Here is a 26,041-nt window from a genome sequence, read left to right on the forward strand (position 1 = left end):
TCAGGCCACAATTGGCCAAGCCCAAACAGGCTGTGGATGAGCATTAATAGTCAAATGCCAAAAGCAGTAGACTAGTCTTGTCTTCAAATTCCCTTCATCCCAGGACATTCAACACAAGCTTTTTATTCTCCACAGAAAAACCTCAATTTTTAGGCTGCATCAGGAGAACCATTTCTCTTCAGGAATGGGATCATCTACCTACTTAAAGACTAGAGAGCGTCTAGCACAATGAGCCTTCTTTTGTGATAAAAGCCTCTGCCATATCACCGTGATATTAAATAGTAATAATCAGGCATAAGATTGCAACTAAAGCCCAGAACACTAGCTGCAGATTCAAAAGGCATCACTGAGAGAAGCAAGTAACTGTTAGTGTGAAATGTTTGCAGTGAAACCCACATCCACATAAGACTTGCCTGGTTTGGGGGTTAATAACAAACTGAAAACTTAGAAGAGGTTTGTTGAGAAAATCACAAACTTTCTGAGTGAAACTCAGTCCAAATTAAGGTTTTGCATAATACTTTTAAGGTCATACAAAAACTCTTATACTTGGAGGTGGAGGGAAGAGAAATCAAACAAACAATAAGCAGAAGCTGTTTTGACCCTGACCAAGTTCATTCGGCCCCAAGAGCAAAATAAAGGAATTTAGAAGCAACAGTGATGTGTGCCAAACCCAATAGGCTGAAACCAAGAGATTTTTGCAATAATCCTTGCAAAGTTACCCCCAGCTCTAATGATTTCATCACCAGAAAGAGGACTAACACCACGGGAGGAACACTGGTAGAGGGGCAAGCATACACAGCAGAATCTCTGTGTGAGAAGCATCTACTGATCAGAGTCTCCCATTTATCTCACAGCAGCTCAAAATGCATTTGGTTGCCTAAGTCATGTGGGAAATGTTTTGGGTAATGCTTCTCAGCTGCATCAATCACAACCAAACCCTTGAGTACGCGTGTTTTGGTCCCTCCCCTCTCAGAAATGTAAGAGTTCACAGGCTCCAGGAGCTCGCATGAAGCGCTCGAGGCCAACTTCTGCCTCTCTGAACACCCTGCTCAGAGGCCCAGAGGGTTTAAGCAGCGCAGTCTTAAAAGACAGCCTGGGAGACATCTCTGTGCAGTGCTGGGGGTATTCCTCTGTCATCCAGCTTCTGCTCCTCCAACTCCCTCCCTGCTGTATCCGTAACTCCCATCTGGTTCTGGAAGGGGCACAGCAATGCAGGGGGCACTTTCCAGTACAAGATTACAGAAAACAACCAAATATTTAGGCCCAGGAACGTTTTTCACCTGAGTTTTGAGATCTATCAAAGCACACCATGCCTGCCCTCCTGCTCCTCCTGTGTGCAAAGCCCACCCAATGAAGTAGGACAGATGGGACCCCCAGGCTCCTGCAGCCCCATACCTCGTATAAGCAAGGGGAGAGCAGCACACATGCCTTCCCCTGACCCTATACAGCTAGGCTGTGGTACTGATATGACCAGGACAGGGCAGGAACTGGGACTCCTGCAAAGGAACCCCTGCCAAAACACCTGGCATCTCTTGTCACTTTGCTCTGTCACCAGTGATATGACGAGCCCACATCCCTGTAGTCTGGTGAGGATCAGCTACAGCACTGATGCCATTCCCTGCAGCAAAGAAATCCTCAGCAGCTACGTCCCAAGCAAAACCCACCTCATTCCCTTGCCAGCACCTCTCCTGAAGCTGGCAGGCTCTGCCTGCGTCTCCATCACTCTCCCTCCAGGCATGGAAAGCTACTGCAAAATTCATTAAATCGCCACATTTGCCTAACCAGTGTATCTGGGGGAAGGATATAGGGAGTGTGATACAGTCCACTGTATCACTTTTTCACCTTCCTGGTATTTAGGATTAAAAGATGATCAGGCCTGTAAAATACAATCCACTACGTGATGACTTGTAAAGCGGTAAAACAGAGACATTGACTTTTCATGTCATTGCACAGTGAAATCCTACCCACAAACATAAAGTTTTTCAGGTTAAAGGCTGAAAGATTTCAAAACCATCTGTAGGTAAGTTGGCTCCCTCCACAGCCACAGAAGCTGGATGTGCTGGGGAGAGCCCAGCCAAGCATCCTGTACAGCAGGTGTTGGAAGCACACAGGCCTTTCAGACACTGGTAGCAGATCATGCATTAAAACACACTTTGGTGTCATCTGATAATAAGGCAGACAAAATATTACAGCCTCCGATCCACGAGTTTCCCCCCCCCCCCCACTTCATGGACAAGAACTCTGATGGAACTGGAAAGGTATAAACATTTTCAAAGACAGAGGAACCTCATTGCTCCAAAACTGCACTTGAAGCAGCACATGAAGAACTTCAGTGTATTGCCAGAGCAGGGCCAGAAGAGACCTTGGCCATCCCCATGGTGTCCTGCCCCTGGAGGGCACACAGTGTTACCCAGGGGAGCTCCAGCACAGAGCCCCTTGGCTAAAGATTGTCTATCCAAAAGATAGTGGCCAGATTTCTTAAGTAGGTCTTGTCTGTATTGGTAAATCTCAGCAAAGACAATTCCAGGTCACTGTCATCAGCCTGCTCAAGTACTCTGGGAAGAAGGAAAATTGGGGATGAATCAGCAATTGCCAATCAGGCTGTTTTCAGCCCTTTTTCCATGCAATGTCACAAGCTGGAGGTATAGGATATATATGGTGTATATATATTTTCTGCCACTATATTTGGGGTTGCAGTGGTTATTCCTATTTTATCAGTCAGTAGGATTCCTATTTACTGGATGCAGCCATAAAAGGTAAAGAAGCCCCAGCAGGCACTGGTAACACCATTAAATATCAGTCCTGACAATGGTAAAATGGGTTTAAAAGTTTGGAACAGTGTGTCGAGAGAGGAGTCTCTTTCCTGAACCAAGGAATAACATAAAGCCCCACTTTCTCCCCTATGTGACTTTTGTCATTATCATCTTTTCTGATTCTTACAAAGCAAACCTAATTAGGAAGCTCTCTCATTAGTCTTCCAGAAAAATTAGCACAGCTTATGCTAATTACTCCTGTAAAATTTAATAAACTCGTTGAAATGGGAATAGTCTAATGAGGTTTTATTTATTGAACTAAGATAACTGTAAGGAAAAAGGTTAGGACACCAGGATATCCAGAGTGGTAATAAAACTACAATTTATTCAATTTCTTCACAGGAATTTTATTGCGAACCTTTTAAATTCAAATATGAGTTACAATTTGAAAGTTAAATCAATCTAGAATTTAATTTAATAACAGGAAGTGCTCTGTGTTTTCTTTAAGTGTGATTACAATACAGCCCTGCCACTGCACTCGTAAGAGGAATTGTGCATTTGTATTGTGACAATAATACCCCTTTTAAAATGAGTTCCTGTTCATCAGATCTTCATCTCAACACATGTAACTCGATTAGCAATAAAATATACAGGCTATGCTAAGAAGATGATACAGACACACACAGATTTCCAAGAAACTTCCTTGGAATTACTGCTCTATAAGTATTTAGATCACTATATGAGTATAAATTTCTTTAGGTCCCTTTCACCGCTGTATCTGCTGATACTATAATACAGCAAAATATAGAACAATTTTATAAAGGATAAAGTCATATCCTGCTTCAAACACAGCTACATACTTTTTTTTAAAATCCCACATTTTGATTAAATAGAAATACATGATTCACTTTTCATGTATATCCAGTGTTTGAAAAAGAATACAACACATGTAACTTTGAAGTTGCCAAACAGCCTCTTCTCCAAGTTCACCAAACCACCACAAAGCCAGAGCCCTCCCTATCCCAAGTCTCTCTAACCTCATCAAAGAGAATTAATCAATCCAAAATAGTATTCCAACTTGTCAGAAGAGGATAGCATTTCCATGTAAGTACATAAGTCAAAAATCCCATGGATAGATTCTATGTCAAATTCTATGTTAGGTCAGAGTCTGTGGATTCGCAGGATTTAAGGCAAGAGTTAGATTAAATCCATAGGCAAAGACTTTATCGGAGCGTAAGGCATGTGGGAGTGCTTTAGCCCAAATGGTAAATGAATTCTCTAAGCTCAATGCAAATAAAAATATCTAAATATGGTTTTGCATATCAATTGACATAATAGTTAAAAACTGTGTGCGTGGAGAAGTGACAGTGGAGTACAACCAAACACATGGTCTGGCTCATGCAGGCATTTTAATCATAGAACAATTTTAAAGGACTCGTTTTAAGGTAAAAAGGCTCCACATAGATCACTTCATCCTTTCCAAACCAAAGGGGAGAAAAAAATGAATAGGATAAATGTCACAAGAAACATCACTAAAGCCACTAACTGTATAAAGCACATACTTACTTGGCCTAAATTGTTTGAACTAGCCCTGGCCAAGAAAAGGTTTTAAGTACCCTACTGGGACAGATGCGAAGCGGCAACAATAGAAGCCACACTAATGCAATCCAGGTAACACAATCCTGTTTCAAAAACACGGGGAGGGCTAATTACAGCACTGCTGAGTCAAATTTCTTATACCATTGCAACCCACAGGAACAGGTCAAAATCAAGTGTTATTCAAACCACAGTCATATCAACCTTCTGTATCAAAGTCACAATTTAAAAACCAAGTGAAGAACTTAAAAGCTTAACCCGTTCACAAGCCAAGCACGGTTCAGTGTGGGTGGTGAGGTAGGGTTTGTATTATCAGCTTTAAATTATGTTTAGCTTGCATTTTAAAAAGAAACTTAAAAATTGGTACCTATTGCATCAATTTATGTAAAGACCGAGAAATGGATCACTGCTAGAAAGCTAAAGCTGTTTTTTTCCTGTACCTGTTTTCTTCATTTTGCAGGAAGCATATAACAGAAAGCATCCCTGGCTTTCAAAATTTAAAATGATTTGCAACTAGCAGTTTTGCATACTAGATAGTTAAACAAAATATTTCTGTAAACCTGCCATTAGCATCTTAACATCTCACTTTCCAGTACAATGAAAAATTCATGTGAATTTTGTAGCTTTCATGTCACTCAAAATGCCACTCTAACACCATGTTTATAGTGTTCAACTCTGCAGCACGCTTATAAAACACAGCTCTATATAGATTTCACTGGGGGGTTTTCCCCCCACACACTTTCCCTGGTATTACCTAACGCTCAGAGGAGATGAAAATATGCCCAGTTAAAATAAATAGAGATATCTTCTGAGATTTAAACATTCTCAGGATTACTTTTTACAGCTAATCAAAACATCTACTATAAGCTTCCAGTATATGCACTTTCTTACCACATTCAACCAAGAACTGTAAGACTGGGAGCTGGGATGAGCACAAGGCTCTGCGATGCCCCTGGACCGCTCTCCATGGGGGGCACCCAACACATCAAACCCCCCCTCACTTTCTTTCATAAAATGGATGCATGGGCATGGAAGATACTTTAAATTTAATATAGCAAACATAACTGAGACAAGAATGCAAGGAGAAGCCCCCTGCTCTGTGCTCTCACCCCTGTACGTTTAGGTAGTTCCCTTCAGGGTCCCTCTATTCACAGATCAGCTCAAGGGTGTTCCTCTCCCCAGCTGATGACAGACACTTTCAGTGCTTCATGGCCATTTAACTCCTCTAGAGTAATGCTGCATAATAACCTGGTTATCACACACGGCTTTGTACAACGCATTTGGACAATTAAAAGGTAAAAATGGCTCTTTGGCTACCATTTTGCATAATTTGCAAGCACAGAAACTACACGTGGCTCGGAACAACTGAAATAGACATTATTGTACTACAATGATTTACTCAGTGATGTCAGATTAGCAATATGGATCTGTTTAAAAACACAATAATTAAGACAGGCAAAAATGAATTAATCAACTGACAATACAGTCAAAATAGTATTCCAACCAAAGAAAATAAGAGGAGGGAAAAAAACCTTACATTGCAGATCTATTTTCTTAACTGTTTTTATGCATAAATAAAAGCCTTAAAATGTAGATGGATTGCATCCAACAGAACTACAGTAGCTAAGTGATAATGATTCAAACATTTTTCAAATAAAAGTTAAATATTTATAAGCATCCAACCACATTTCATAAATCACAAACTATTATTATTTTATTCCTGAAGCTTCCCTGGCATAGCATGTGAATTGAGTCACAGAAAGTCAGAAAGAAAAATCTCCTCTTTATGCACATGAATCAGCTACAAGAGCTGGAGCCCTCCACAGAGCAGGGTGCTCTGTTATCCCTACGTTATCCTGCATATGGTCCTTCCAAGGCAATCCCAATTGCAAAGCACAACTAATTCGGTATCAAAAACAAAATTTCATCGGTATATACTCCTAATTCTTCCCCATTAGCAACACAGGGCAGGTGTTTCATTATAATGAGGAGAGGGAGAAAAAAAAAATGGAAGGAAACAATAGCAGTCCTTACCTGTCAATTATCACTGGATCTGATGGAGTCTCATTTCTGTTGCCACAGCTTTTCTTGTCACAACAGCGGCTACAGAGGAAAAGCGAAAGGATTTAGTGCGACCATTACACTGTAAAATCATCATTACGAACATGGTAGGTTCAAATTGCCGGGTAGAGTTACCGCGCCGGCCCTGCCTGGAAATCAGTCAAATGTAGTGGGTCACATATGGGTTAATTACTATGTTTAACTTCTTGCACAGCTGGTTAGCAATGGAAAATATAAAAAGAGAGGGGTTTTGCCCCCTTCACAAATAATAATTCAAGGATCGCCCAAAACAGGGAGACCTGCCTATTTGCAGCCTCTTTTCCATAGGGTTTAACAGTTGTCCCGCATATGCTGGCACACAAAATAAAGCAGATTTTTCCCTGCTGAGCCTGGTTTTTACATTTGCTTAACGCTTATGTTACACATCCACAAGATACTCCTGCTTCTACACAGCTCTCAGCTACTGGGAAACCACCCCCCCCACCCCGAACTGCAAAAGCACAATTATTCTCCCTCTAAGAAACACTGGTGTTAATGGGGGAGCTGAAATGCAAGAGCCGTCAGCAGCAGCTTTTTATGCTCGAGCGTGCCTGTTTCCCCAAGTTTTCCGAGCATGTTAATGATCACTAATGCCATGGAGAGCACTGCTCCGACGGCTGGTGCCCTGCGTCAGGTCAGAGACAAAGCAGGCATGTGAAATATAAGCTCCGTCTCCCAAAGCGCTGCTCCATGGCTGACCTCAAGGCTGGGATTCTTTTGAACTAAGGTGGCTCATTGTTTCCTAAGAGAAGTTAAATTGTTGTTTGTGATGATTCCTTGTCAGGGGTTATTGTCTGTAAGGAGCCATAAATATATTGCAGGTAAGTTCATAGGCAATATACACGTTTATGCTCAGGGTGGGAATCCCTCCTGGTGCATGTAGGGCTCTGGCTGAGGGCTGTCCTGCTCTCCCCACCAGAGGAAGTCCCATCTTTACCCACAAGACCAAGTCCCAGCTAAAAAGTTGAACAAAGCCTTCAGTTTTCACCCACCCACCCGCTCCAGGGAGGAAATACCCATCTTGCAAGGAAAGCTCCTGTTTGTGCTGTCCCTTAACAGAAAATCCCTCACTGAAGTCAAGGCTTCAAAGAACTAAAAAAACAAAAAAAAATAAAAAAAAATCAAGAAGCTCCTGACCTTCCCAAGCACTTCTTGATCCCCCAGAACCTGCTGGATGAAGCCTGGGCAGCTTCTGTAGGGTGAGGGCTGCAGGGACCCCATCCCACGGTGGCACCAAGTGACAGGCAGCGAGGACCACCCCAGCTTCTCTCCCTGGCCAGACCTGAGCACATCTCTCTGTTCCATAAACTTTCTGGTAAACCTCAACCACACACAACCAAGTCTTTGGAAACCACCAAGCTTGTTCCCAAAGGCAGTCCAGGGACCTGCACATCGCCCGTATTTCAGCAGCTGTCAGGAGCGACCACTGCTCACTCTCCCTCTTAGATGAACTATTTTCCTTTCCCCAGAAGGTGGAAGAACATCAGGGCAGGAAGAAGCCCTCAGAAATGCCACACTATATAAATAGCCCTATTGGGAGTATGACAAAGGTTCTCTTGTGTTGCTGAACAATAGAGTGAATAATATACAGTTACCCACCAAGATTAGCAATAAAGCAACTAACCACACTAAAGATAACAAAAAAGGGGCCTTTTACAAAAACAGCCTGTTTAAACATGGTTTAAAAAAAAATAATAATTTTGTTTTCAAAGAGAGGAAAATACATAATTCTTTTCACCGCAAAAAGCTTCAAGGCAACTATTCAGGGCTGAAACTTTTCACAGTTAACACATGTGCGGTATCTTCATTTCGGTGGAAGTTACATTGTTTGGCATTGCCAAAAAAAACTGCTTAATTTTACAGCACAATACCACAATTGATCCACCAGAAAATGCAAGAGCCTTGGCACTCTGAAAGTATTAAAATTTAGGAAGGAATAAAATATGCTGTAGGTAAATAGTCATGTGGACGTTTGGGGGCTTTTTTGCCTATAAAAGGACTTGCCATTGGAGCGCAGCTAGAATGTGTGGGGTGAGAAAATTTACCCACAAACAAGGCAATAAAAACTGCTAATCATTTTTAAATGATTAAAATGTAATTAGAAACAGAGTTGGCACAAGTTAAGACAATGCAGTTCTTGTGACTGAAGCGAATCAGGGCTAGTCCTGACATTCTCCCAGCAGACTGGAGGGATAGAAATTGCCACATTTACTCAGGCAAGCAAAGGTTCCCAGGCTCCCAGCACGAGATGGGCAGATACCACCATCCAAGCACCACCAGGCTCAGAGGTTGGCACCTTCCCGGGGCATTAACCCAGCAGGAGAGGTGGCCACGGGGCCCAGAGAGGGGAATGCCTTGATGTCAGGTCCTGCCACAAGCAGGATGGAGTCAGGTACTGACCACTGGTGACAACCCTAGCTTTGAGAGTGGAGGAAACACTTCATTGCTCATCAAGTGGCCCCCTGATTTGGGTAGGGCTTCCCAAATGTGCACCCCAGTAGCCCCAGTGGTATCAGGAGACTCCTTGATCACCATTTGAGGTGATGTGGGAGGGCTGCACGGCTGGCACGCCCCACCATCTGGTGGCTCTCTGGCACGAAAGGAGGCCCCAAATATTCTTTCATGTTCTAGATAATTGCAGGTTAAACCTGAGTTTGTCTGTTGCGTTTTTGCTCCCCCAAAAGCAGAACTCGAGGCCTCTTCGCTCTAGTTTTTCTATGCAGAGAATTAAAACATCATGCAAACCCTGAGTTTCAGACCTGTTTAAAAGTGCTTTTAATTCAATTTGCCTCAAAAGCTTTGGCTTTTAGTGCCTACTTAACACTTGGAAACAAGTTCCTAAATATTCAGCACCCTTTCTCCTTTTCCTGAAAGAATTTTAAAATTACCAGGAGCTTCTCCAAACCACCTAGAAATCGTCCAGCTCCCAGTAAGGCTCTATGAAAGAGTAGAGAATGCCACCTCTTTGCAGCCAGGAGGACGAGGACTTGTCTTTGCTATTCTTCCAGGACACCTCTCCCCAGGTGGGTCAAGGAGCCACAGCTCACACAAAATGCCACATTGGCCCACAGAAAAAGTCTACGAAAATTGATTTGTATTGGGGTCTGCTTGTTTTTAAAACAAGTACTCCTTGATAGTGATGCAGCCTGTCATCACAACTTCCTCCAGCTCCTGCAACCCAGATCTACCCCCCTGCTATTGCCATCCTCACGACTCATGCCCAAGCCCCACACCATCCCCATCCTGCTCCTTCTGAGGCCTCTCTCTCCCCTGGCCACCACTGTCCCCAGCTTCTACTGATGCCTTTGTCCTCACCCCAACCCTCTTGGGACCTGCTGCCCTCCTGCCTTCTCTCTGCATAGCTTCCTCTTCCTTGTGCTGGAAGATCTCTACCTGCACTGCCTGGCCCCACTGCGGGCACACAGGAGATGGTCTCTTCACCCCCACACCTGTCCCCCCGCAGTGCTCCCGTCCCCACCCTGGGGTGGTGGCCGGAGCATCCCCGTGCAAGGAGCCCTGCTTTGTGTGTCTGCGCTGGGCCTTTCCGCGGGGACAATGAACAATGAGAAATTACGGGGCCGTGGCACGTGGCCAGCAAAGCAAAGGCGACTTTCCGATCCTCAGCTGCCAGGCTCTAACAAGTCGTCAGCGAGTCCATGTGGGAGATTTTGCAGAAGGTCCCCAGCGAGGTGTGTTTCCTCCCGCAGATGATGCGCTCAGGACAACCCCTGCCCCAAACAGGCTCCTCACCCTGAAGCGTGGAGGTACAGGACCCTCTTGCCAAAATAGCTGTAGGATCTTATTTTAAACAGACAAAACCCATATTTTACTCTAACCTCATTCTCAGAAATCACTGAACCATTTTAGCTAAAACTTTCCAAAGAAAGTCAGCCTGAGGCTGACACCCTGCAAAGGATATTTCAGCCAGAACAGTTTAAGTTTGGCAAAGCTGTAAGCCACTGAAGGTTTCATAATGGAAATTGTTGAGGCAATATTAACTATAGATGTCCCTCCCCATGCTGCCTACAATACTAATAAATTCCACTGAGGCTGTGAATTCTCCCCAGCTATTAACATTTCGCCAACAGTGTAGATTTTTATATTTGACAAAACACAGTGAAATCCTTTGAAATAAACAGCTACCTGAAGCAAACCTCAGCTCCACTTTCATACCACAGCCAGGACTCTCCTATACATTTGAATTCTTTGTCTCCTCTGTGCCGTAGCTGTAGTACACTATAAATACCCAGCTTTGTCACATAAATGCAAAGTTTTATTGTGCAGTTAGCCTTGATAGAAAGCACTGCTGAAAGTTGTTTAGAAATTAAATATCTAAAACAAGCTATTTTAAAATACAGAGCCCTCACTATTTCATGTCTGAAATGAAGAAATTTCATCTTAGGGAGAGCAAGCTGTCTTTCACACCATATGGCTAATGGTAGTGCATAGCAATTAGCTGGGCTGATTAATGGGGAACAGACTCTAATTTTATGCTTATAATTGAGGCTGCATTTGCACCCCTGGTGCAAATTCAGCACATCCCAACTTCCACTTACAACAGGCAAGAAATCAAGAGAAACAGAATGGTGTGGAGAGAGAGGGTTTTTTTCCCTTCTAGACCCCTAAAGAGCATCAGATTTGCAATTTAAAAGCGTGTTAGCAGCACAATAGATGACAGATTTGTGCAATAGGGTCAAGCGGCCTGGTAAACAAACAGCACCCTCTTACACACATATAGGCAGCAAAGGAAATGGGTAATATCTAATATGAGCTATAAGAAATTTGAATATATCTCCCCCACCCCATCAGGCACACAGCATTTACCTACTATGGTCAGTTGTTTTTTTTTCTACTCCTTCACCTTACAGTTATGAAACACAAAGCAAAGACTAGCACTAAATAAATAGAAGGAGAAGAATAAAGCTTCTGATCCAGTGAATTTTAAGAACAAAGAAAGAGCAAAGTGCTTTAATAAAGGGAATGACTGCACATCTTTCCATGTTCCCAGAACAGAAATAATTTTGCCTCAGTCAAAATATATTGAACGGCTGTAAATCTGTAATGCAGGTATTTGGTCTTCTACTTAAAACTCAGCCCACTATATAAAGTTTTGATTTACTTCATCCACTTTATGTTTCTAAAGTATTTGTGAGAAAATTAACACATGAAAGTAGGTTGTTCTGGCTCAGTGAGTAATTCCTACGTCCAAACTTTGCTGGTTAAGGATCAGGAGGGTACATCACCCAGAACTAACAACATTCAGACCCTGATGCTGCAGGCACTTGGGCATGTGCTTAATTTTACTCACGTGCCCAGTGTCCATGTCTTACTGGTCTGGTACAGGAGAAAAGCTAAAGGCACTTCAGTCTTATCAGGTCAGGGGCCTCCTTTAATATTTCCATGAATTGTTCCTAACTGTGTATCCAGAGTCAAAGTGGTGCTAATTGGGCCAATGAATTTTAGGGCAATTACAAGTTGTCAACATGACTGGGTTTCCATTTGGAAAAGGAGAACTGGCCAAGACTCTTCAGCAAAGCAACACTGCAGCTCTGAACAGCAGCAGAAGCTGAGGCACCTCTTGGAGACACCCATCTGCTGGGATTGTTCTGGAGCTCTAGTGGGTTGTCTTTGGCTTCCTGAAAGAAGCCGAACCTACTGAATGAAGCAGCCTAGAAAAACACAACATGAAAGATAAAATCCCCCAAAATCCTGCAAGCAAGAATTTTGGGGAGGCTGTGCAGGGTTTTGCCCAGGCTGGCAGAGCAAGGAGAGAAGCTCCTTCCCTGTTGGCATCACAGGGTGCCACTTCCAGCAAGTTTTTATCAGGAGGAGATGTCATGGAGGATGAAAACATGCAGATCCCAAGAATGAAAAAACACCCAAAAAATAATAATTAAAAAAAAAATCAGCCAACAGAGAAATTTCAGTCTGAATATTTTGTCAAAGACTCTCCCCTGCAAGGAAACCCTCATCCAAGTTTATTCTCTTAGAAGTGGGTACTAGTTTTTACCCTCAAGTTACTCCTTTTCAGTAAATGTGTTTTGCAAAAGTTACAATGCATGCAATGGCATTTTTACAGTCTTAAAACAACTGATTGTAACAATGAGCTTATGCAAGAATGCCTCGTCTTCCACCAGGGAATTATTTTCTGCCATCGAACAACATGTAACAAATGATTTTTTTAGACATGCAAAAAACACCCACTAACTTTATTGAGACTGAGAGGTCAAGCTCTCCAAGGTGTCAGAGGGGTCTGGGGGAAGATGCTGCTTTCTCTGTGGTAAAAAGGAAGTAGAAGAGGCTTCACCGATTTCAATCAGCCAGAACAGAGAAGGAAGCAGCTGCAGAAGTTTGGGGGAGAAGATATTTGACTGTCCTGAATTTAAGTCACCAACCCTAGGCAGGGTAAGAGAGCACAGGGCAGAGCCAATCTGCACGGGGAAGTTTAAAGAAAATCAAGATGAAGAAGTCTTTTGCATGGAGGAGCATCACCTGCTCCACTCCATCCGAGCAAGGACCTCAAGTGAGCAGCAACCAGGACAAAAAAGCCTCCTGACCTCACGCCTTAATGTGCATCCCGAAAAAAAAAAAAAAAATATTTTGTCATTTTACTGAGGAGTTTTTGTTGGGAATTGGGGGCAGAGACATTTATTGCTAGAAGACTGTAATAGACTGTTAATTTTGGTGAGGAGACCTTTTGCAAGCTACAGTGTCTAAATGAAAACCAGCAGCATTCTGTTAAGAATAACTCTTTATAAATAATTGAAAACTAGTGTGACGACTGAGACCTTGCTGCTAATTACACACACCGAACTGTGTTATTTTGGGATTGTTTAATGCAAGAAAGACAAATTTAAGTCCGAAAATAGCTGCAGGTTCAACCTAGATTTTGAGAGACAGATTCATCTTCTCATCACTAATTAAGTGGAAGCGGGGTATTTCTTACCTGCACATTATTTCATGCGTGAGCAGAACTCGGCACATTTCTGGGTTCTTGTCTTGGCCTTCATATACTATCGCCTAGAAACAAAACACAATTTTCAGTTGTGCATCAGGTTGAGTTTGGAGAAAATAAAAATGCATCACGGTAAGCGAAGGCATAGCTGGAGCTTCAAACCACGGCACAGGCTAAAGAGACCACGGTGTCTCCACAGAACCTGCTCCAAGACTTGCAGCTGGAAAAAACACAAGCTGAGTACAGCTAAATTCCCTCCTCTCTGTTGCACATCTCTTGAGCAGTGTGTAGGATGGGTTTTTTTAGTAGTCAAGACAACCACAATTTTCTTTTCAATTCAGAATAAAATATAAACCTAATAGCATTAAAAGGAAAAAAAAAAAAAAAGGGGGAAAAAAACTCAGCAAGGCTTGGTATACTTTGGGTCCTATTCATTAAAAAAAAAAAAAAGGGACAAAAAAGAGAGAGCTCATGCATTTTTAATTACAAAAGCTGCACAGCCCAGGCATTTTCCTGGTAGCTCCTGAGAAAATGCCTGGGCCTGATTCTTCCCTTGAACCTCATGATCCACCACTTTCCAGAGAGCACCTCTGGAGTTACAGGGATATAAATAAGTGAGGAGCAGGCCCTACCAGAGCAGAGGAGACCAAAACAAACAGAGGATCAACCGGCTTCAGAAATTTGACTCTGAGACAGCACGGGGAAAATCCTTTAAGCTAAAACTGTGGAAAGACAGTGTATTCACATTTCAAGAAGAGTCTACTTTTGCTCCCACCAGCAGAACCAGCGACGAGGGATCGGCATTACACACTAACTAGGTTAGTGCTCACAGCCCCTGCAGGACAGGGCTGCCATCTCATCCCAACAGAGTTATGTTTTCCAACCACCCCTGGTCCCGGGCACGAGACCCCCAGCAGTAAAACAAGAGTGAAAAGAAGTTTCCTTTGCAACAGCATCTTTAGACGGTACTGAGGTTCCCAAATCTTTTAGGGTGCCACTCCAGAGCTGGGATCAGAGTCCCAGCCTTGGAGGGATGACCACCACTCCTGCATGTGAGCATCGGCGCTACCCTTGAGCTTGGTGTGACCTTTTCAGCCTTGAAAACACAGACTTTAAAAGATGAAACTCGGGGAAGAAAAACTCTGCAGGTAAAATGACCTCTGTTATGGGTATCCCTAAAGCTAATGATAAAATAGATATTGAAATTTAATGAGTATGCTATACGGATGAAATAAATTCTAAGGAATGAGACCACTTTGAAATTGAAGTGTGGAAAATACTGACAGAAAAATAAGTTACCTTAATATTGGATGAATTAGGATCATATGAACTGTTTCCCAGTCCTTACAAATATAACCTACTAAAGGAAAGAGGTGTTGTACCTCCAGAGGAGGTAAAAATCTCAAGACACACAAATCTGAAGAAGCATGAGCTGACTTTCAATACCATTTAAATAGTAACATACAATACTAATATTATGCATTATAAAATGATTTAATAATTCCATAAACAGTATCAGGGATGGGTCTGTGTTACCTTACCTTTGCTAGTTTTAATTTTTTAGTTTCAGTTTTGCATTCCTCTAAAACCTGAGAGCCAGCGGGGTTGGGGTTTCACTGCTGATAAAACAGAAGCCTCCACTGTCATTGCCACTAATTGGCACAGAGTTTCACCTGATTTCTGCCCCCTCGTTTCCAGCAGTGAGGCACAACACCTGTGAACCCAGCATTCCTGTAAAGAGGACACATGGAAAGTCCCCCCAGCACAGATACCAGCAACCCCCTGACCCCAGCTGGGACTCCGCCTTGAGGCACTTCCCCCTCAGTGCCCAAAAGAGCTACAAACAGTTTGCAAGAAGCCTTGTAAAGTGGCATTACAGTCATCCCTGTGTTATAGCAGGAGATGGAACAAATTCAGAAGATCTTCATTTCCAGCATTAAAGGGGAAGATGGGAGAAGCATCTTCCAGCCAAAACCAGAGAATCGAAGTAACTGGCTGACACCTGGTGGGGTTGATCAGTGGGGACATGGCAAAGACTCCAGAAAACCCCAAATCAGTTTTCACCTGGTAGTGGGACAGGCCAAGGCAAGAAGGAAGCTGACGGCACTTTTTGGACTTCATCAACAGTTAAAGAATAATTGGCCTCTGAGAACACAGAGCAAGGGGGAAAGAGCAGATCTGCCCCCGAGGCCTTTAGTGGGGACAAGCACCTCCAGTTCCTCATCACCTCCAGGCAATCACAGTGTGACACAGGGTAGCAGGGCCTGAGAGAGGGCTGCTGGACATGCCTTGTTCTTCTCACACTCTTAAATCTTAAAATAAATTTACCCAGTATGGGTTATCTTGTTGCCAGTGGGCCAAGGAAGCACTAGAAATTACAAACCAGAACACAAAATTTACTTTCCTTTTTTCCTCTCCCTTCTCTCCTCTTCTCCCCTTCCTGCTGCTGTGCTTACTTAACCTCCAGGTACCCACTTAAATAACTCAACTAAATAGCAATAATGAACGGGCAGAGTCAACACCGTGGTACATAATCACCTTGTCTGTTGTGTTTAGCATCAGTGATCCCTTCTTTGCGTGCATGACACTCTTCTGCCTTCCTCTACATTAAGGATTTGCTTTTCACTTTATTTGCATTCAATTATAGAAGTTGTACCCGTGCACATTTTGTTTTCTCCACGTTCAGCGCAGCTACTCCCGCATACCCTATTCCTGCAGGAATTTCTAGGAAATTCTAGGAAGCGGGAGGACTTGCTGAGTTAATTTCTGAGCAGCTCATCCCCATCTCCCATTCCTGTGTCCCAATTCACTCGTGCGAGCGGGTGTGTAAAGCACCAACTGTTTACTCCCATGAATGGCTGCCCCAGAGCACGGCAGATACTCGACCGCCTCGCAAACCGCGCTGCTCTAAAACATTAATTCTACAATTAGTTTCAAAAGGGAAACAGGAACTGCTAAAGTTTCAGATCGTTAGAGCTGCCAGAAGTATTTTTACAGGAAGGGTCTACTACGTTACTGTTGCGAAAATGTTTAACTCTCGGATTTGAAAAGGTACTCCTCTTAAGAAAAATATCTTAATTTTTTTTTTTAATTATGTTTTTTTTAAAGTTCAGGCTTTAAAACAGGGTGATTGTGTTGGGATTCCCTGTCACACCAGCATCGTCGTGATTTTGTCAAATGGGGATCACATTAATGAGAGATAAAGTGAAAGTTACAGTGCATAAACTTAGACCACAGCAGAGCTAAAAATAAGCCTGCAAATACACATTAGGGTTGCACAACAGAACACCAGCAGAGGAAATGCAAAATTATAGACTTTGTTTTTTTCTTTTTGTTTACTTTGTGTAGTTTTAACTTGGTGTTGTGTCATAAGCATTTGAAAATAGCTTTTCTACTCCTGAGCAACTTAAACATTTCCCCACAAAATTCATCTTCCGTTTTGCAAGTAGTTATTCACCCAAGTAACCTTTCCACAAGAAGTCCCAGCATGTAACAATCACTCGTGCACAAGCGGATTTCAAAATCAGGTCCCGAAAAATTGGTGTCAAAAATATAAGATTTCCTCACTTCCATGTAAACAAAAGCTGCATAAAAAGTTAAATTAAATGCAATTCGCTGCTTGCCAGCAAATAAAAATTCCTAAATTGGGCGCATCGCAGTCAAGTGCGTCCAGCGATTTGCCTAAACTTTTCAGCGACAGAGCACACTATAAAAAAAAAAAAATTAAAAAATTAAAGATAAAAGGAAGGAGAGTAACATAAAAGTCAAGACTACGGTTCTCATATAATCCACTTTTTCCCCAATAAAGACAGCAGGATAAAGCAATAAAAGAGTTGATAAATAATTTGGAAAAATATAGAGCCAGATTTTGTCCTTAACCATTCCTGACTAAATCCAGATTTGTGCTGGTACAAGTGAGGGCAGAATCATCTTGTGGTGTCGGTTTGCCAGTCAAGCAATCCTGCTTTCGGAACTGGACGAAAAACAATCTTGAAGGAATGAGATCATGGTCATTATATTACTCAGTTATGTCATGGCCTTGATTTTAAAAGAGTAAGAGAAGGAGAGAAATCACCAACATGCATCTAAACCCACTTGCTTTCAAATTCCTCGGCTGCTTCACAAAACAAAGTATCTCCTTTACAGAAATAAAGGAGAAGGAAAAACTCATTAAAATTAGGGTCTTTTCCAAAACAGAACTAAAATGATTTGGAATGACATATATATGGCCGTACACACAGGGAGAAAATAAAACCCTGGCCCCACCGAATTCAATAGGCGCTTTGCAATTGACTTCAGATGGGCCAGAGTCTCACCCAGGGAGGATTAGGCTTGTATCCACTATATATCTACACAGAAAATACTGTGAATTACATTTATTTGGCTTCAAATCTTTAACCCTTAGTTACCTGAGGTTTTACCCCTTCCCCCAGCAAAATTTCAACTCATCCCAGTGAGGTTTATCCCAGACAAGCAGCGGAGTTCTGGTCCCAGGGAGAGGACAGGGAGTTTTTGCTCTGTCTCTCAACGCACAATTCAGAAGCATCTAATTATTTTATCCAGTCTCTCTCTGCCTTTGATTCACAGCCTGCTTATCGACGTATTCACATGAATTAAATAAATTTATCTCTCCTAATATGTTCATTTTTAATGGTTTTCAAACATTCACATGGAAACAGCTCTAGCGTAAATATCCCAGAACAAATGGCTGTATATTATACAGGAGGGAGCAGTTGGGCTGCCAGACTGGGAATGCACCAGGCCATCTGGCTCAGGCAGTCTCTCCAAAATCCTCAGCTTTGTTTTCACCCTCAGACTCCAAACAACACATTTTCCACTGTGATGAGTTTACATTTTCCCAAACACAGGTCCTGATCATGCATGCAAATTCCAAACTTCTCCATTCCTCTCTGTACAAGAAAATTAAAATCACCTGCGTTTCTGACATCTCACCAAAGGCACAAGAAAGCTGCTAAAATCTGGTGCAATGTAAACTTTCCCTGTCATAGGGGTTAGGTTTTGTTTTATGTTTGTGTGAAATTTCTCTGAGTCTGCTGAGGCTTCTCTGAACTTATTGATAACATTTTTTTTTCCCATGCATGTAGCTGCTAGAGAAGGGCCATGCCATGCACAGAATAGGAGCTGATCAAATATCTGCAGACATCAGAGAATGACAGAGAATGACAGAAAAACTATTTGCATCCGGAGTTACAGTACTGAAAAAAAAGCAAAATATAAACAGAGTTTAAGATTTTTGACTCATGAGGACTCTCAGAAATAGACAATAGCAATCGAGCAAAACTTATGATTCTTAAGATGCCTGAGCCATATTAGCATCCGTTATATCTTATGGATGAGAACGGCTGAAGGAAAAATGGGTGGGGAAGAAGTATTTCAGATTTATTTCCTCCATCTTTCCTAATAGTGAAATATCTCAACTTTATGAAAATACAGCCAAAGAAATAGAAGGCACCTCTTCTCCATAAATATATTAAAATCCTTAGACTTGCCTAAAAAGTCCGGGTTTATTAGAGCAAACATATTTCACATTTTGCAGGCAATTTCAAAATGCATCATTGTTAGAGCCAGACCTACTGCGGGAGGAGCTGCTGCTTTACGGAAAGCAACAGCTATAAAGTTTGGGATCCTACAGGGTTTTGAACACATTAGGAATGTGATCCTGACATAAAATGAGGTGCCAATATAACGTAAAAGAAAATTTAATTAAGCCAGTTTTGACAATGAATGCTGTTACCCAAACTGAAAAAAAGAACTTCCCCACCACATGAATGATTTGTGTGTAGTATTTACAATTTTTAAATGATGGGGACACGTTTTAAGACCGCTGAAAGCCAAGTAATTCCTGTCTCACCCAGCGCTTCTCCGGGGCCACCACCAAAGGCCAAGCGCGTCATCCCAAATGCAACTCAAAATGATGCACTTTGAACCAATCCTGCCGGAGTTTCCCGTTTGGAAGTCCCACAGCCCACATTCCCAAGGAGCGCACGAGCAGCTGAAGCTCATGTTTTGGGGTAGAGCCTGCACAGTTCATCCTACAGCCCAGATCTGCCCTGGGATGCAGCTCACAACAAAACTCTTGGTTACTTCAGTAGCGCCACTCTCCAGCCCCGCTTCCCGTCCTGCTCCACAGCTGACAGAGAACACACACACGCGCACCAGGACGTGTGGATCCCTCTGTTCCACCCATGACAGGACTCCTGCTCCGAGTTTCTTAGCTGGGCACAGCCACATGAACAAACCCCTGACTTACACAGATCAAGAACACTTAGGAGAAGGAACATCTACTCTTTGTTACATACACAGCCCTCAGCACAGCCAAGCCCTGCCTACCTGCTGGTAGAATACATGCTGCTGATGGGACATTCACATTAAATCTCTGAGCAGCAATCCTATGTACAGAAATCTAGGTCTGATTTGCTTTTATCTTACTTAACTTACTAATCTGCAACCATACAAAACCTTGCAATTTGTAACTGTGAGACAAAGAGAATACATATAAATCTGACGTGTCCATATTTAAAAAAAAAAATAATATAAAAAAAGCCACAGATACTTTCCTGTATGATCTGGGGAACCTAGCTCATTCAAGCTTTGCTTCTGTGGGATTTTTAATTTGCCACCAGAAACCTCAGAGTAGCTGTAATTTTAGTCTGGGAATTCACAATTATCGAGTGTGTGAATGTGTGTGTGAGGACTGAGAAGATACTTGCCAGCTGAAACGTGTACGCTTCTGCAACAGTTTCATTTAAAAGTAATCATTTCATTATCCAATTTGTTCTGAGCGTCGTGCATTAAAATACTACACCTTCAAGTAGACTGACAATATATATTTAACTTTCATTAAAAATTAAAGAATTTTCAGACAGTCTTTGCAATATTTAATTACAGTTTGATGATTTGAAAGTTACTTGAGAATCTTCTATATAATTCACTGTCATAAAATATAAATGATATATTCAACATTTGGGTGAGCTTCTGTCATGTGTTGTACTTCACTTCCTAATAAGCATTCAGTAACCGACGCGATCCCAACTCTGCAATAATTTCACTTTTAAAAAGAAAGAATTAAAACAGAAGAAGGAGAAATTAGCGTCCGGCCCCCAAAAAAATTCAGAGCGACACATGCCACAGTTTTGACGTGACAATGCCCTATTTTTCATAAGCAATTATAGTCATGTCTAAAGAAATTGTACGCATGAAATTAATACGTAAGCAAACATGTTTGTGTCTAAAATAGCCTTTCGCTCCCTGTTTTCTAATCTAAGTTCAGAGAGCTTTTGTTCTCAAATCCCCACTTCTCAAACCCGCAGCACTTTCCCCAAAATCTGTAATTTGCACTAACTTTGTTTTTCTAAGACTTCCTGAAATCAGAGATATTTTTTTTTCCTTCTTCTTCATTGTGAGCGTGCTTTAAAGCTACACGGTAGGTTTTACAAATAAACTGTATCTCGGGGATTTTTTCCCCTTTCTCTCCAAAGACCCTCTGATGACTTGATAATAATGAGAGACCAAGAGGTCAAACAGTGCCTTAGGATGAACTCTTCATATGCAAGATGCCTTTGTTAAGAAAATTATTTTGTATCCATTGCTCTCCATGAGTCCAGGGCTCTGTTTTCAACAGGATTACGAGCAGAGACTTCTGCATTTCCGTAACGATAGGAAAGCTTTTTAAAGATAATAATTATTGATAGTCTCTCTCACACTGTCTACACTGAAATACACAAGCTCCAAAAGGACTAAAAAGAGTTCATCTATCAGGAAGATTTGGTTGCTTTTAACAAAAACTGACCAATTTATGCCTGAAAAACAAGGAATGACAGCAAACACTTTCCAGGGGTTTTTTATGAAGAAGGGTATGTTGCTGCTGTTTTAATTCCTGCAGGGAATGGGCTCTGTTTGGAAGTGTACAGTGTAACAGAGTTCAGATGCACAGTGGATTGTCTAGCAAAATTCATCCAAGTTCCTTTTTTCTTTTTTTTCTTTTTTTTTTTTTTCTGTTGAAAGACAGTCTTCAATAGCAGGAAGAGATGTTTTGGGACCATCAAAGAGAGTTTTGTAAAACAAACTCAGCCCTTAGAGCTTTATGTTTTTATGTTTTACTATAGAAAAGAAACCCAAATACAAGCCAAGAGTTTTGTGTCTACAGACAACATACAGGGATTGACTTTTCCTATCGGTACAAAAAAAAACCTTAATGTTTTTCTTAAATAAAATTTAAGAATTTTCTTTAATAAGTAAAACAGACTAGGAGGGGAAGAAACATATTTTAAGGATGAAAAGGCTTAAAAGCAATCCCAACTATTTGAAAGAAACGTATTCTATGAGGAAAATATTCTGACAGGAGCAGAAGAAAAAGCCAAAGTAGCAATTAAAAAAAATAAATAAATAAATAAAAGAGAGAGAAAGAACCGATTTGTTCAAATAGTGCCTTTGTAACAATACTGGTTTTAAACAGAAAAGCGTTTTTTACAGGTATGCACGCACGTTATTACTCTGTTTGGGAGAATAAAGTGCAAGCGTAAAATGAGGATTAATTCCACTGACAATCCCTGCTGTCCTCCCGAGTCCGACAGCGAGCTCGCTGCTCCCCGCGCCGCGATTCGGGAACTATTCCGACATGCAAACGTGTCACGATACAATCGCTCCTCCTTTAACCCACGGACCCGGCGGCAGCGCAAAGAACGGACGGACCGACAGAGCCCCGCGCCGGGGCAGCGGCTTGTGGCGGCGGCGCTCGGGGGCTGGCGGAGGCCGGAGGTTAATTCTTATTAATTAAGCGGCAAATCCAGCCCCAGCCCTGGCTGGAATGGCTGGAGGGTCGCCTGTATTTTTCTCCCCCAGCCCGGCGGCAGGCAGGGGTCCCGCGGGGACCCTCCGCGCCGCCCCGCAGCCCCGACGCCGCAGAGAGGGGAGCGCGGCCGTGCCCGCGGGAGGCGGCGGCCCCTTCCCTTCCCTTCCCCGCCGGGGCAGAGCCGCTCCGCCGCGGGGGCGGGTTTCGGCTCCGCGGGCCGCCCCGCCGCGCTCCCGGGGGCCGCCCCGACGGCTGCCATCCCCCCCGGCACCCCCCTCCTCCACGGGCGTTCCGCAGCACCCACCTGCTTGGTCATGGAGTCGATGAGTCGCACGTAGAAATCCTGCTCCGTCCTGATCCCTGAAACAAGGCAGAGGCGTGAGAAGCGGGGCAGAGCGCCTGGGCTCGCCCGAGGGCTCGGGCCCTCCGGGGCCGCCCGTGTCCCCGCAGCGCCCCGGCACCGAGTGTGGGGGTGCGCGGAGCGGAGGGGAGCCGGGGCAGCGGCTCCCCGGCCTCTGGTGGGTTCTGAAGCCGCAGAGGCGGCGGGGGGCGACGGGGCTGACACCGGGGGCTCCCAGCCCTTACCATTGCTGTAGAGCAGCTGCAGGCGATAGTGGATCCCGTTGTTGGTCTTTTCACTGTTGGCTTCCTGATGTCAAAGAGAGCGCGGGAGGCCGGAGGGAAAAGGAAAAGAGTATCAATGAAGTTTCTCCATCATTCGCGCGCCGGGTGCCCCCGGGGCTGGACGGGGCAGCTTTCAGCCCTCTCTTCTGCCCCGGGCATAGCGAGGGATCGGGGACACCCCCTCCTCGTCCGCCCTCTGGGACAGGGGAAGAGTGAGGCGCCCGGGAGGCGGCGGTGGCTCCCGGGACGAGCCGACGCCGCGGCCCCGGGGGAGCGGAGCAGAGAGGAGGGCCCGGGAGAGGCCGCCGAGCCCCCGCGGGGCACAAGGCTACTCACCTTCTCCTTCTCCACGAAGCCCACGAAGGCAGTGCGTTCGATCTCCACGGGCTGCCCCTGCCGGTCGTACAGAGCCAGGACGAAGTGGAAAAAGTTGGACTTCCTCAGGTTGGAAGGCGGCTGTTTCTCGAAGTGAGCCCGGGCCAGACCCACTCCGCTGGGACCAGAAACATGCGAGTTAGCAGCAGCCCCGACGATGCGGCCTCACGCCCCCCGAGCCGACTCCCAGGCCCGTTCCTTCCCCCTCCGGGACCCGGCTGGGCCCCCCCCGGGGCTTAGCATCTTCCCCTTCCTCGAGTAGCCCCAGAGCTTTTCCCTCCGGGCGCGGGGAAAGGCTCAAGTTCCGAACCCCGCGGAGCCCCGACTCCATCCCTCCCTGAAGCGATCCCGAGGCCCCAAGCAGCCCCCCCGGCCCCGGTACCCACCAGCCCTCCCCAGGGGCCGTGCCCGCCCGCAGCCGGCCCTGCATGGCGGCGGAGCCGCGCTCAGCGCCGCCGGCGCGTTGCCCCGCGGAGCAGCATCGGTCCTGCCACTTCTCAAACTCGGCTCGGAGCTGTCACCCCAGCGCCCATGTGCCTTATCTTGCAGCCTCAGTCCTGTGAGCCTTTCCTCCCGCGCCGGAGCGGTGGGTAAACACCGAGCCCAGGAGACAACTTGAAATATTTCAGGGTTGTCCCTGCAGAAACTTTCCCTTCCTTAGAGGGCTCCAAAGAGAGGGGTGCGGGGCGAGGTGGGAGACACAGGGAGATGTCAACATTAAACTGATGCCGGCTGATGCCGGCTCCAGGGCTCAGGCTGCGAATCCGGTATCAGGGTTTGGTTCGTGCCTTTTTTTTTTTTCGCGAGGAAGAGGATGGGAAGAAAGAGAAATAAGAGAGAAAGCGAGGCTGGGTGCAGCTTCGCCAAAACCACCTCCTATTTGGAGTGACTTCTTTTTAAAAAATCTAAGATAAGTGACAGTGGTTTTATTAAGGGGATTCAAATTAAATTTCTCCTGGAGAAAGCTTTGCAAACTCCCTGCTTATCGGAGGAAAATAAAAGGAGCTGCTCATTGTGACGAGGATAGGAAAGCGAGGTAGAGAAATATATTTTGGATACATCTGTGCACAACTCGCTGCTTATCGGAGGAGGAAAGTGTCATTTGGAGATCTCAAGACTAAATCAGCAGCAAACATAGTTTTGAAAACTCCTTCCTCCGAGCGAACACAAGGGGCCAGAGAGATTAAACCCACCTATCCGTACCTAGTGAAACTCGCTGCTTCCTTTATTATTGTTATCATTATTTAATAAAAAGTCATTCCTACGGGACAATAGGGATAAATATTTAACTGGCGACATCTACGCGAAACTCACTGCTGGTAGCAGAGCTGCAGGGCAGGGGTTTTGTTGGCGCGGGGGGGGGAAGGCGCTGCCCGCGGGGAGCAGTGCTGCGGGCGGGGAGCGCCCCGGGGCGCGGAGCGGGGCGCGGAGCGGAGCGGGCGCGGAGCCTGCCTACCTCTGAGCGGCCGTGCTGGCGTCCAGGACGCCGGCTCCCTGCATCCACGTCCGCACCGCGTTCATCCCCGCGCCGAGGGGCTCTTCCTTCATGCTGCTCCCACTCCGCTGGATGCTTTCCTGAATCCCAAACATGAATCAGAAACAACAGCGCAAATCTTCCTTCTTTACTCGAAATTTTAAAAAGTGATAAAATCGCCAGGCGGACTGTTATATGTGGGTTTTTTTGATTTCTCTCCTTTTTCTCTCTCTGCAGCTGATCTCTGGAATCAAAGCAAGTCGGAGAAAGCAATCACAGGCACGGACATTAAAAAAAAAAAAAAATCCAGAGGCAATCAGAGCCCGGTTTTGTTGCTGCTGTTTGCTGCGTGTGCAGTTTGTTTGGGTGCTTGGAGGGGCTGGCGGGGTGCTGGGGGCTGGTTGCAGCGCTCACAAGCCGGAGGAGTACTTGAAGTCCCTTTTGTATGAAGACACCCCTCGGATGGCAGCAGGAAAAAAAAATCTCAGATGGCAGTTTAAGAAACAATAGGACGAACGGGAGCTGCGGCAGGCTCTGCTACATCAAGTGTCATTTTCCAGTGACAAGAGAGGCAAGTCCCCCCCCCTTCTCCCCTCTCTCTTTTCTTTCTTTCTTTTCTCCCTCTTTCTTCTCTCCTCTCCCAGCCGAAGCGCTCTCCGCTCCTCTCCTCTCTCCTCCCTCCTCCAGCCGCGCAGGAAGCGAGTTGCCGGAGCCGGGCGCACGCCGGGAAAGGGAGCGAGAGGGGCGCACCCGCGGCGGCGGCGGCGCGGACGGACGGCCGGAGGGAGACCCTGGGGCTCCCCGTGCCCCCTCCCTCTCCCGCAGCGCCGGGCGGACTCGCCGTCTCTCCCTATGGGAGCCACTTTGACTGTCCCCGCCGCCGAACACGAGCCCCGCAGCCCCGGCGGGCGGGGGGCGGTGCCGCTGCGGACACGCCCCCTCATTTGCATCGCGTCACCGCCCCGCCCCGTCCGCGCCGCCGCCAATGGGCGCCCGCGAGTAGCCGCGGCGGGGGCGGGGCCGCGCCCCCTCATTAGCATAGCCCCGCCCGGCCGGCCCGGCCGACCCGCGGGGAAGTTGCCCCGGACCCCCCCGGGGCGGGGGGACCGACACGGGCAGGGCCGCGCCTTTGTTCGGCGGCGGTGGGGCTCGGGGATCACCGCGGGGGACACGGAGGGGCTCGTTCCCCGAGCGCCGGGGCCGGCCCTCGCCGTGAGGGCTCCGCACTCCTCGCCCCCGCACAGCCCGCACCGCCGGCACAGCCCGAACGCGGCACCGCGAAGTGCGAAGGTGGTCGAGCTATCCCCGCTCCCTTGGGGATCCCCTGACAGCGCCAGGCTGCCGACCCCGAC

General features: G+C 45.3%; 1 protein-coding gene across 8 annotated transcripts in view; it reads right to left on the bottom strand.

The window, feature by feature from the left end:
• The window catches only part of EBF1 (EBF transcription factor 1), a 274,664-nt gene extending 249,142 nt beyond the window's left edge, over positions 1-25,522 (bottom strand). For all 8 annotated transcript variants that reach the window (XM_027718755.2, XM_027718750.2, XM_027718754.2 and 5 more), the window contains exons 1-6: positions 24,672-25,522; positions 23,177-23,333; positions 22,802-22,865; positions 22,521-22,576; positions 13,396-13,469; positions 6,384-6,452 (exon numbers count right to left, since the gene is read on the bottom strand). In XM_027718755.2, the coding sequence (XP_027574556.1) occupies positions 6,384-6,452; positions 13,396-13,469; positions 22,521-22,576; positions 22,802-22,865; positions 23,177-23,333; positions 24,672-24,805 (554 nt within the window). In that variant the 5' untranslated portion in view covers positions 24,806-25,522. The remainder of the gene's footprint in view (positions 1-6,383; positions 6,453-13,395; positions 13,470-22,520; positions 22,577-22,801; positions 22,866-23,176; positions 23,334-24,671) is intronic.
• Positions 25,523-26,041: the final 519 nt, after the last annotated feature.

The sequence above is a fragment of the Pipra filicauda genome, unplaced genomic scaffold (genome assembly GCF_003945595.2).
Source record: "Pipra filicauda isolate LSUMZ 115617 unplaced genomic scaffold, ASM394559v2 scaffold3_size10097308_pilon, whole genome shotgun sequence".
In the NCBI taxonomy this organism is placed as follows: Eukaryota; Metazoa; Chordata; class Aves; order Passeriformes; family Pipridae; genus Pipra; species Pipra filicauda.